Source organism: Ciconia boyciana, chromosome 16, assembly GCF_034638445.1.
Source record: "Ciconia boyciana chromosome 16, ASM3463844v1, whole genome shotgun sequence".
Classification (NCBI taxonomy): Eukaryota; Metazoa; Chordata; class Aves; order Ciconiiformes; family Ciconiidae; genus Ciconia; species Ciconia boyciana.
Window position 1 is genome coordinate 4637792 of NC_132949.1, and position 13269 is coordinate 4651060.

The 13269-nt window shown below is 43.2% G+C and overlaps 1 protein-coding gene across 2 annotated transcripts in view; it reads right to left on the minus strand.

Moving 5' to 3' along the window:
- Nucleotides 1-13269, minus strand: part of RHBDL3 (rhomboid like 3) — a 66206-nt gene that overhangs the window by 9874 nt on the left and 43063 nt on the right. For both annotated transcript variants that reach the window (XM_072881197.1, XM_072881196.1), the window contains 2 exons: nucleotides 1789-2013; nucleotides 922-1070 (listed from right to left, as the gene is read on the minus strand). In XM_072881197.1, the coding sequence (XP_072737298.1) occupies nucleotides 922-1070; nucleotides 1789-2013 (374 nt within the window). The remainder of the gene's footprint in view (nucleotides 1-921; nucleotides 1071-1788; nucleotides 2014-13269) is intronic.

The window sequence follows — 13269 nt, forward strand, 5'->3', positions numbered from 1 at the left end:
GATTTTTCAATGACAGAATTAAAGAAAATTGCAATTATCTGCCAGGAATGTGTGAAGATAATGATCTGAGAAACTACTCAGAGGGGGTAGAGTGTTTTGTACAGGGATGAACTTTCCTGTGACACTCACTCATCACCATGGCATCACAAACATCACATAATTAAGTCTCTTTGAATCTTGGGCAGACGAGCACAGTCAAGAAGCACAGACTTAGAATCACCACGCCTTATATTCTCTTCCCAAGTCTGCCACATACCTCCCATAGGATGAAGGAGGATTCGTTTTACTGTGCACCTTCATTTTGCATTTTGCGTTAGATGGACCATTCTCTGTCCATCTGGTCAGTCGAGATTATCAGCTCTTCAGGAACACTGGCATTTGTACAGTGTGTACAAAATGGGAGTTCAATCTTGACTCAGGCTTCTAGGCATTATCTCAGTCCATACAGAAGGGACAACATTACTAAAATGATGACATGCCATAGGCACAGGGAATTTAATTGACTTTTCCAACCTCAACTAGGAAGTCTAGCATGAATACACCATATAGTTTTTAAATACCAGTCCAGCATCTTTGCAGACTTGTTCTACCACTTGCACAGCTCCTCTAGAGGGACACTGGGCTTCAATCTGGTGAGTTTTAGGAAGCACGCACTGGGAAGTGCACAATAAGAGGCAGGTGTGGTTCCAACACTGCTGGGGAGAAGAGCAGCATCTGTTAAGTTCCTTATGTTGCCTCCTCCCTTCAGAGAGCTGTGAAGGTTTGCCCCTCATTGCCCAACACTCCACAACAGCTTCAGATTTTTATAATAATTTTTTTTTTTTTTAAACTTATTTCTGAGCTGATTCCATCACGTCCTCCTCCTCCCTCTCTCTGGGGAACCTGAACTGTAAGGAATCTCCGCAGTTTGTAAGTACTCACCCTGCATGCATGAATATGTAGGTTAGGTACCTCCAAGCCTGAGCACGGAGCTGAGGATGGTAAAGTAATGCGTTCTTCAGGTATAAGGGATGGGTGACTTGCAGCACAAATCTGTCTAATACCACTCCATTGTAAAGAAAAAAGGCAACCTAAAAGAGCAGGGAGATTCCTTGGTTAGCAAATGCCTTCTCTCGCTGAAAAGCACTTTGTAGCTCAAAATCATGGAGAAGAAAGTCAAACGTACAATAATTTTTCTCCCATTTGACAGCTTCACACAGCATGAGTTCCCTGCTTTGAGGAACCTGCAACACATTGGTATAACTATATGTAGCTTTCTGTAACACACCAGCCACTGAGTCAGAGGAACTCGGCACCCTACTGATCAGTGCCATATTATATCCTCTCTGTGTTTATTCCAGTGCATCATTCAGCAACTGTGCAAAGGTCTGATTTGGGCAACAGATGAGCAGGTCAGAATATTTAATCCAGTTTCTCTTCCCTCCTTTTTCTCTCCATTCAGAGAACAGAGGTAACCATATAGGAATTTTTCTTCTAAGTCCATTATTTGAATTACCAGTTTCCCTAGAACTGTCCATATTTTCACTCCTCAAAAAGTTTTGCTATAGTTTCCCAAATTCTGTAGTTTCATATACAAATTGTTTCAATGACTAATAGCCATGCTTGGAGACAGATAGCATCACAGTCTCCACTTACACACACATGTACAGGTAAGCCAAAATGGCTATCAGCTTCGTGCCTATCCTTGTCTGGGTCTAAACGAGTCCCACTCTAGCCCTTGATCATGTCCCAGCAAAGCCTTTGGCAGTGTGGTGTGGGTTCCCAGAGAGAGGGAATTAAGGCACTTGCCTCTACAATAGTGATGGTAATCATGAACCAGGGTGGAGGGCAGCAGGTATAGCTGTCGTAGTACCACTTGCGGTCTATCTCTCGTGGCAGGGTCTCATATGCAACATGCCGGATCAGCCTCTGCGAAAGGCTCAGCCCCGTTTCCTCCAGCAGTGCCTTGCTGCACAGCCTCCTGTTCCCCTGAAGGATGGCTTGGCGGAAACTATTCGACCTTTTGTTGCTCATCTGGGTAAAAAAAAAAAAAGGAAGAAACCATGAGGACAAAGCAATGCCTGGCACAACCATCCAGGGAGATTTGTGCCAGTTTGGCAGCACCAGATCCAGGCAGGCAGGAGAACCACGAGCAGGCTGGAGCTTTAGGAACCAAGTCTGAGGATGATCATGGGGTGACCTACATGGGGTGTGAGGAAAACTAGTACCAAGGTCTCCTATTACGATGCCAATAAATGAGGTCAGGGCAGAACACTGGCAAGGCAGAGCAGAGGCTGCTGATCCACTTGGCTAAGCTCTCTGGCCCATTCTCCAGCCTTCCATCCACTGTCTTCACCATCAGTTATCACGATCCATATTCCTGTGTCCTCCTTCCCTCAGCTCCCCCTGTTCTATCACACTTCCCTACACCTGCCTTCTCTTGGGGCAGAAAATTTCTTGAATGTAGCAGCAGGTCCATTCACAGCACCTAACCCTTGTGTTCTGGTCCTTGTTGGCAGGAGTTCGCTCTGAGCAAAGAAAATTTTCCCTTTGTGTAAATCAAAACTGCATGAGCAACAGCAACAAAACAACAAACTAAACTGGTGTACAGGCTGTCTTAGCTGCTGTAAACTTGCAAGAGGAAAGTACTACTACTTTTAAAACAGTTATCCGCAAAGGAAGCAGGTTTTGAGAAGGTGCAGGCTTTGGAGGATACAGCTAATTTGTATATGCATTATCATCTTACATGCATAGAATTAGCTATCTATCTTTTTGAGCATACCCTTTCCCAATTTGGATGCATAATTAAAGCAATTGCATTTGCAAATTAGGCAGATGGAATTTTATGCCTGGCCTGCTGGGGGGGGAAGGAGGAAGGGGAAAAAAAAAAAAAAATCACATCTGAAAGAACTTGCTCCAAGATTTGGATAATTGCTAATTAGCCCTGATGTCAAACAAACCTGCTGCATTAGAGTCACTATCTGTACTAGCTGAATCTTTGGCAGGAAGGCTTAAAAGGCTAGCTATGCATAAAGACCACTACAGGGGGATCTTTTACAGTAAAAGACAGCAAAGCAAATGTGACAGCCTGGTCCTTCTTCTGAAAGAACTGCTAACTGATCTCAGAAACCACCAGCATCTTCAGTCTCCCAGAACCAAATGAGAGATGACGTTCAACAGCGTTGACTTACAGTTGTCTTGGATCACACTGGATTCAGCTACTATCCCAAAGACAGCAAGGCCCGGAGCTTGTACTCTCGGTGCTCAGGCAGCTGGGTAATTGTTCCAAGCTGGACCAAGCTGCTTAAAACACAGTAATCATTGCAGGGAGCCACCTCCTGTTAATCACTGAAGGAAGGCGAAGGGGCCATCTGAGGTGATGGCACTGCGATCCATTCTCCCAGCAGCTGCCCATCCCTCCTTAGCCTTCCATTTGCAGCCTGTCCCTCCAACGCAGAAATTCATCGACATGAGCAACATTGACAGGCAATTGATCTATTTCAAGTTTTTTAAAACTGGGGAAAAATTTGTTGTTCTTTTTGTTGAACTTTTGTCCAACAAATGTTGTTCTTTTCGAGTTGTTTTAGTGAGAAAAAGGTTTACTCTCAAACCTCTTTCTCCTTTCTTGGTATTTCTACTTTGCGCTCTCTTTCCTTCACTCATTCATAAAACACTTGTAAAAGAACACTGCTGGCAAAAGAAGCAGAAAAGGCAAAGAAGAAGAAAAAAATCTGCCCACAATAATCTTTCTTCCAATCTTCTCAAGTCTATCATCCAAAAGCTTTTATCTAAAACTAGGAAAATGTTGTTGGTGATCTTCTGTTGCATTAAGAAAGCCCACTCATGTTGAAAGACAGTTATTTTCATAATGAAACATCCACCAGGTGTAAGGCTTTCCTTAGCATTTGTGAGACGCTTTTTGGTAGGTGACAGATGTACCTCTGTTTCAAAAGGTACCTTTAGCCACCTAATGACCTCACTGTATCCGCAGAAGAAAGCTTTGCTCCGGGTTATTTCAGAGCAGCCTGTCAGAGATATACTGTGCATGCTCCCTCGCAGAGTTGGGCAGGAAACTCCAAAGGCTGCTGACATTCATGTCTGTGCTAGGGTCGTAACAGAAATTTCCTTCCACTTGTTCAGCAGAGGATCCTAACACAGGCACCACTGAACCCGTCTGTTATTGCTGAGCATGGCAAAGAGAGACTTGCTCAGTTCAATCACCTGAATTCAGCACAGCCCCGTCAGTCCAGTGTCCTGCTCTGCATTACTGCTAATGCTGCCCAAAGAGCTCAAATAACAGCAAGGGCAGTGCAAATTCATCAGCATGACGTTTCTGAAGGTGTTCCTCAACATACTGAAAACAAAACAGAACGGAAAGGTCGTCTTAGTTTTGTTAAGAGCAGGATACTGCAGGATCACTGTGGAAGTCACACCTCAGATGAACAAAACCTCTGGCTCTCCCGTGGAGGTGGGAAGCTGAACCTCACAACACTAAGTGACTTGCACAAGGCCATACGCTAGAGTTAGAAGAATCCAGGTTGAAGGACTTCTCTGATCACTAGGCTGCACTGCTTTCAAGCCCTTCTGTTCAGCAGAAAGATCTGCCTTCCTCCTCCAAGAGAGGAAAATAAACCACAGGACATTCCACACCCCTCACAGAAGCCAAAATGGAAGCTCATGACAACGTGATTTCCTCCAAGGAATGATGAAAGACAGTCGTAGCTTTGTTCTCTCAACTGCCTGTTCTCACACCCCATTATTTTTACAAGGTGTTCCATATTGGTTGTTTCTGGCCACATCTGGATGATAAAACGTCAAGAGTTATTTAAACTGGTAATGATAGGAAACCAGTAAAAGTTGATATTACAAGAGCAAGGTAAGCCCTTGGGCAAAATGCTGATAGCTCTCTAGGGAGCATATGTGACTGCTGGAGAAAGACCTTGTATGCCTCAACACACACAATAAGGTTATTTCTACACACTATGAGGCACTGCCCATTGGTAGCCTCTCTGAACAACAGGTATGGATGTATCACACCAACTACACTTGTAAGTAGCAAGCACAGCCTCTTCCTCCTAGTTGATTTTTGGTAGACCTCCCCACAGATACTGTGATATAGGTACACAAAAACATATAAATGGATTAAGAGTTTCTAGGGTTTGTCAATACAAACAAAAGCAAATGCCTGAGAAATCATTTATGGCTAACTCAGATATGAGGTCATGGCATCACAGTGTTCAGAGAGGGAAAAATACCTTTGAAGTCAACTTCTTAGGTGGCTGGAATCCTGTCCCAGTAGACCAGAGGGTCTACTGGGTATTCAAATTCATCAGCTCTTAGCAAAGAGGCAACAAGAAAACTGCCTGCAAATTAAATGGAGCATGTCATGAACTGCTGCAGTCTTGCAGAACATACGGAGATATCCAGCACCAAGTGTATTCTTCTCAGATTGCAACACATCAGCAGACTCCTTGGAAGGAACATGACTGGCAAGGAGCAAGATAGTCCCTGCATCCACCTACAACAGTAGGTGCTGTGTCAATGGGAGACAGATTTCAATTTACCCAGAAAATGAAAAGCCTTTGGTAGCCATAATTACAACTCTAACTCTTCAGAGCTCTTAGCACTAACTAAACCTCCTGCCACCTCAGGCAAGGACATAAAAATATTTGTCAAGCCTCTTTTAGAGCAGAGGATATGGAAAGAAGGTCCAGGTTCCCTCTAAATGCTGTAGCCTTGGCATGGTTTTACAGCCAGATGAGGCAGGGACACACAGTGTCAGGAGCATATCACGCGGGCTGGATGTACCAAGCACCTGTTAAAATTAGGCCTCCCAGTAAGATGACATCCTGCTGGTCCCCCATCTGCAGTTATTGCCCATCACACTAATGAGGAAATGATCTCCAAAGAGGCAGCACAGCTGACTGCCAGGGCTCAAGCAAACGCAACAGTCCTGGGCCTACTCACATAACCCCACAGGCCTTTGGATTAGGCTGTTAACCTCAAGCTAGGAGGTGATGGGCATGAGGAGAGACAGAGGATTAAGTCACTACCACTGCTCTCACCAACTCTTGATGAGAAGCCTATTTCATTCCTCAGACTGACTTTGGAAGACTCAAATCTTCCCAAACAGAGAGACTTCCATATGGTCACAATTTGCTGACTTGATTTCGGAATGACATAATATTGGTATTTATGAGCCAAGTATTTAATCATCAGCTAAAAGAACACTGGGCCCATTGTTGGCCTGCACATTATTACAGCTCCAGAAGCTCAGGGCAGCCCACCCCACTTCTCTTAATGCAATTGATCTGGGACTTCTTTAATGAGCATGATATTAAAGCTGCAGGCAGATGGGTACAGCAAACAGTATGAGGGGAATGAAGGTAGCCGCGGGGAACACCACATTCCCTTAGTCCTTCATGCCTGCAAAAAGTTATTATGCAGAGAGAAAGAAATTTCCCTTGCCAAACAGCCAAGCTGACATGACTGGTAACCATGCACTGCCACCTCTGCCCTTTGGTATTACCATACCAAAACAAAACAAGGCTTAGTGCTACAGCTCTGCTCCAAGGATGGGTTTGATACATCTGCCAGAAAGGAAAATTTTTTTCCTACTTAGATCTGAACCTGTCTTCAACATTGAAAATGTCAAAATTTAGGATAAGAGTCCTTACTGTCTAGCGTGGCACAGTAAACTTTGGTAAAATACAAAGCCCTGCTTTTGTTCAGGACACGTGCCAATCTAGAACTAGCCTCAGATAATCTCCAATTTGCAATGGAAACTGTCCATTCTCACTGGCAGACCAATTTCTCTGGGTTTCCTGGCTATCTGTACTACTGTTGCTACCCCAGATAATCAACAGCCAAGTCATGCAGCATTTCCCCATCTCCGGTTTCATGGCTTGTGTGGGGCACAGTACCCTTTTTATGGTTTTTATTCAAGCCTCACTCAGGAGGTTTTGAAAAACATGGATTTCTGTCCATTATGTATTGGCATCTTTGAGGCTGGTCTATGTCTATTTTTAAACACATACAACACTGTGACAGCCAATGCATTCAACTCTCCAGCTCTAATCCTCCAAGACACAGAACACTAAATCAGAAGTTAGCACAAGCTTTTTAAAAGCCTCTGTCAGCTCCAGTTTTATAACCCACTTTACTTACAAATGCAGCCTTTCCAATCAATTTTGCTTTCAAGATTCACATTTATTTCCTTCCCTCACTCTGCACTTCTACAAAATGCTAATGTGGGTAAAGACTGCTTCTCCCAAAACACATAGCTCAGCATCAAGTTCATCTGTCACAGATGTTCACCTCCTCTGAGCCAACCTGGTAGCACTTTCCCAAACAGTATCAAATGGAAAAAAAGCAAATATCAACATCCTGATTTGCTCTGATCAAGCAGTGGTTTACTCTGGGGATTCAAGAAAAGTTAGAGGCAGGAGAGACCAAATAAGTTATCCTGGTCATTGCAAGGGTATTCCCTGCCCCAGGTTTTGTCTGGGCTCCTATTAAATGTGCCAGGCTTAGACCTTCCAGCACTGCCATTAGAAAAGGTAAACCACATTCAGATTTCAAGGTTAATTGCAAGAACACTGCTTGCAGGACAAGACTAACACTGTGGTTCAAATAACATTGTGTCAAAACACAGCAAGTTTGAAACTTCAAACCCCCCAACACCTGTTCCATTTTTCATTGGTGCTGGGAAGGATTCCACAACTGAAATGAATCCAGATTTAATTTTCTGAAGTATTTTTTTTCAAAATATCTTTATAACATTTCCCACTCCCATGTGTATTTTAGAAACATACACAATTTAAATGACCATTTAAGTTGACACTGTGCTTCTCAAGTTTCAACTGTACATGACTGGAAACAGCTGAGGAATCATGGTTACGGATGGAAATTTCTATGTTAACTTCCACTTTAATTAGCGTAATGATTATTTGCCAGACTAGTTCACTTGGAAGAAAGTTCTCTCTTCTGCTGCTACGTGTAGCCAGTATCTAATGGACTCAGATCAATGTACAAGCTGAACACACTGCAAAAGCACCTCTTGCATCCCAGTTATTAAGTTTCAAGATATTCACCTGGCCCTCTGAGGGCTTTTCTTCTCCCTCAGGAGATGCACATGGCTCTTGGAACATCAAAAATCACCAGTTTTCTCCAAAATGGGAGGAAAACAACATGAAGGCAGTGAGGCACATTTGTCAGAAGGGGTATCCAGCTCCTGGGAATGCTCCCTGGAGTAAGAACTTTGCACCTCAATAAGGGCTTTAATCCATTGAGAGGTAAGAGATGGATAAGGACACAATCACATGACCACCCTCATCTATCTCTTGAGAAAACCTTCTCCTTACTCATAACAGCATAATATTAGATCAAATACTGAAGTAAGAGATTTTCAAACTTTTTTAAATTAAATATTTATTATTATACCTCTGAATAAAGGCCAGGAAAAGAGCTCAGGAATCCTACACTTTCAGCCAAGACAGTGAATCAAGGACAGAGGGAGCAATTAAAGGGGTGTCCCATTGGAAGCTGAAGGACATCCCAGAGGACCCCAGATGAGAGTCCTCTTGATGTTTGGCAGAGGATCTGCCCTGGTTCAACAGCGCAGCTAATTGAAAACACAGAGGGGAAGAAATGGAAGTATAAAACCTGCAGCTTTGCCTGCAACTCACTTTCCAGATTAACAATAGTGAGAACAAAACGACAAACACCGGACAAGATCAGTAGAACTGAGGTCCTGGGTTATTCTGCAACAGCCTTTTAAGCTTAAAACACTCACTAGAAAGTGAACAAGGATTTGGCAGGAAGAGGAGATATTCATTTGGGCAAACTTTTGTCTTGCCTGGGGATTCCCCTGAGAATTGGAGATTTAGGCTTTATTGCTTATCTCAGTGACTCAGGTAACAAAGAATTATATACGGTTCCTGCAAAGTCTTCTTCACCTAAGCCTTCTATGCAGGCTGTCAGCTGGTTCAGTAAAGGACATGCAAAGACACTGGAAGTGGAATTTATAGCTACTTTATGACTGTGCTATGAGCTACTTCGAAGTATCATTAAAAAAAACCCCAAGCAAACCACGGTTTAAAGGACCTCTCTCACCTGCACATTCTCTGACAGAAAGAATACAGTATGTAACTTCTTAAAAGCTCACCTCCACAAAGATAATAAAGCCCTCCTGGTGCTGTCCCATACACACTCACAAAGCCAAAAGATAAAATTCAATGTTTTCTCCTTTAAAAAGTTATCTCTTTTCCTAGCTACAGCTCTTCTTTCACTGTTTCCCCTCATTTCAGTTCAAGCCAGGTTGGAGGAAGTATCCCAAGTAAAAGTGCTACCATTGCAAGCACTGAAACAGCAAAGGCAAGAGTTACTCACCTTTCAAAGCAGAAAGAACAGCCATGAAAAAAATATATGGGCACACGCATTGTCCCCACAAGGGACAGAACCAAGCCTTGCTTTTACCACTGAAGTGGCTAATAAGAACAAATGGGTTCCAGCCATGCATTATTGAAAAACGTCTTAAGAAAAATATAAGCAGCTACTTTTGAAGCCTTGGAAAGCAATGGAAAAGCAGGGTGGAGCTAGAGAAAGACGGAATAGGGAGCTAAGGGAACAAGCAGGAAGGGTTCAGCAGCTTGCAGAACTGGTCCTTCTGACATGGCTGGCTATTGCCTACTAAAATCCTATGCCCAGCTGGAGATATGTCCCACCTCTGCTCTGTTAAGATAAAACATGATGTTGAGAGTTTGGAGAAAAGTCCTTTCACAGACTCAAACAATGTGAACTTTTAATTTGGTGACTACTGACAGGGAGGGTGTGCTGCTACTCTGAGATCTCTGCAAAAGAAAAACTCCTAAGTCAGAGAAGGTGCTTTAATGCCCCTTTTTAGTGGCATAAGTGGCCAGCAGAAGGTCTGCAGAACAATTGCAAAACACACATGACCCGGGGGGGGGGGGGGGGGGGGGGAAGAAAGAAAAAGAAAAAAATCTCTCACAGATGGAAGAGCTTTGCAGCCTCTAAGACAACATGTATTTTAATGGCTACCAGCCTACGTGCTCTGCCTTTCACAAAGCAAAGGGAAAAGAACTGTGGAGTCCAGAGAGAAAACTGCCAGCAGTCTTGTTCCACAGGGGGATAATTCCTAGTTTCATAGGGAATTTAATGAGATTTTAAACTGACATTGGCTCTTTAAAGAAAAGAGCAAAAAACCTCACTCCCCACTTTCTATTACAGTTGATAAGGCTGAACCAGCCTCAAGAGAACCCCATTTAATGATGCTGTCAATGGCATTTTAGAGGTTTTATCCTTACCAAGTTTCAAATAAGTCATCTAGAAGGGAAAGTTCTCAACACAACTTCATTAAATCAAAGCATGCTAATTCCATACCCATAGGGCTTCAACTCAGGGCTGTGCAAAGGCATTAGCTTGTTGTAAGCACACGCTTAAGTTTAATCATCCTTCAATCGAGTGCATCTTTAAGTATCTTTCTATACTGCATTACAGACTCTTACAAGTCTACGAAAGTGTTAAAACTGGAGTGGGAATTCATTATTTTGCTATATTTTTTCTTTAGGACAAGCCACGAAATAAGTTTCTATAGACTGATGAAGCTGTAAAGTGCAAGTCAAAGCCTTCATTGAACAAGCTCGTTTCCCACTTAAAACATTCTGGGACCCACTTTGGACTCGCTGTTTTTGTTTGCAGATTGTAACACAATCCCAAAATATTTTATCCCTTCAGCTAGTCCTGCTTCCTCTTCAAATGCCTACACAGATCACCCTGCCGAGGACAGAAAAAGCTAGCATCTAAATCTTAACCTTTGTATTTCTACAGCATCCACTAGCATAGACAGACCATAAGACTCTGGGCAGTCACTTCATCTCCTGCACCTCCCACATTTTATCTTATTTTTAAGATTCCAGACATATTTTGACATAATAACTGCCTCTTTGAACATCCAGCTTGACAGCATATAGCACAAGACAACCTTCCACCAACAGTTAATCATGTTCCAGCCTCTTCCATGAAGTAAGAAACTTCTGCAAAGAGATCTTCCTCTCACCTTCTCTGATGGCCAATAGACCTCCGTATCTGTCACTCATGAGGAGGAAGAGCAGAGGCTGCAGATTTCTTAGCCTGCATTTGCAGTTTTATTTCTTTACTTGAAGAGGCAGTATTTGCAGTCTGGCAGCACACTGAGAAAGCCAGAGAGGAAACCACAAAAACTAAAGGAAAACTTCCTCTGAAGGATAAAGTGTGCTGGCACCAGCAAAGTTTGGATTAGGGTGACCTGACTGTTGTTACACAGTGCTTAAAAAAACGTGTGCTGTTCACTGAAAATAAGGTAGAATTAGCCTGTCCCTAGAAGCCAGCAAGGCCAGGGAAAGGAAGGCAGGTGTTAATTCTTGATCCAGAAAACAAAGGATATGCATTTAATTAGCTAATATATTTTGCTTACTACTGAGATGCTACATCAGCTTCAAGTTACTACAAAGCTACAGCTAAACTTTTCTGTTGGAAGCAGCAGTGTTTTGTTTTTCCCCAAGTCACATGAACTCTGTCTCAGAGCTTACTGATTCCTCCCAAACATGCTGAAATACCGTTGCCTTCAGGGAACAGCATTTGTCCTCAGCTCTTCTAAACCCAACACAGCCCCTCAAGCAAATGCTCAGAGAGCTGGTTCCCCAGCACCTGGTCTGCTTCCACTGGAGAACTGCCATTGACTTTGCCAAAATTGCAAACCCCAAAAGAGATGCAACTCTTACCTCCTTCCATCTGGTGCAGAAACAGACCCATGAGGCATAGACAGGCTTCCACAAGTTTCACAGTGAGTCTGTTGCAGAGCCAGGAACAAAACTTAGGTCCACCTGACTTCCAGTCCTGCCCTTTGAACATGAAATCCGTAGCAGGGTCAGAGAGACCTTCAGTGTGCACTAGGGATACCTCCCAGGGTAGTGCCAGTGTTGGAACGGGGGACAGCCACATTCCCTTCTCCTCAAGTCCTCCTGCCCCATGCCGGCAGGTCTAATCTGGACCACACTGAATGCACTGAGGTCAGCTTTTACAACACGTTTGTTTCAGCAGTGATCTGTTAGAGTTGCACTAGCAGAGAAATCTCTTGGGCTGCAGAACAGATTTTGCTTTAGTCTCGGTATAAGCTGTGATTTACTTTTCTAGCATAGTGTGATTTCACTTTTTATTAAACATGAGGTTCTGTAAAACTTTTCCTTGTCCAGAGCAAGGCTAGGAGTTACCTACCTGATTTTCACAACAAGAGAATAAAAGCTATCACCACAGCCTGAACTGGCCCCATATTGCCCCTCCATCAAGCAAAGTAAGGTGTCAGAAGTTCCATTGCACCCCCTTGCCTCTGCTCACATGTCTGAAGAGGAACACATCGAGACGGTGAGGAGGTGGTAAAGCCATGATCCAGCCTGTCCAAAGGAACAATCCACATTCCCAGGCAGAGAGGACAAGAAAGGTTTAGCCAGAGAATAATAGACTGAGTCTCTCCAGGGCCTCACTGCTCTGCTCTTTAGCTTTGTTACAGTTCACAGGATATTATGCAAAGTAGTCCAGGACTGCCAGCAGCAACTGCTGTTCAGCAAGGATCCCGGCAAATAACATCTCAACTATAATTACCTCCTGGCCTGTCTCCTCTCTAAAAGTAGCAAAGTTAGTTAAACAGCTTTGTTCGTTATCTCCTCCTGTGGCCTATGCTGTTCATAACTAGAATTTTCACTGTGCATTTTTAGCATCTCTCTCCACAATGCAGAAAAGCAACCAGACAACAGAAATGCACAAGACATCTCCACTTGTACAGGAAACACTTTTGTTATTCTGCACTCAGACACAGGATAAGAAATCCCATCTGAAATTGCTTTCTGCCATTCTTGCAAGCCCTAGTGTAGAAAAAGGAAATGCATATGATTGCAGCATTGTGTTTATGACCATGTGAGATGAATCTCATATATACAGAGGAGAAATAATTCCCAATGAGTTGCCTATCTGCTTTCTTTTTCAGCCCTTTCTGTTCACAGATCACACCAGGAGTCTTCATTCCCTGAATTTATTCATTACTCAAATTATTTACTGAGTGATTTCTAGGGTCTATTCTCATCCTGTAAAATTTTCAATTTCAGAAATGTAAGCTGCTTTGCTGAGTTGAGAACAGGCATATGTTTTGTGTGGGTATATCTGGATCGCCTTATTCAGTGAGAAGTCCTAGAATTACATTTTTGGTGCATCTAGAAGTTCACAACACACTTTGGACAT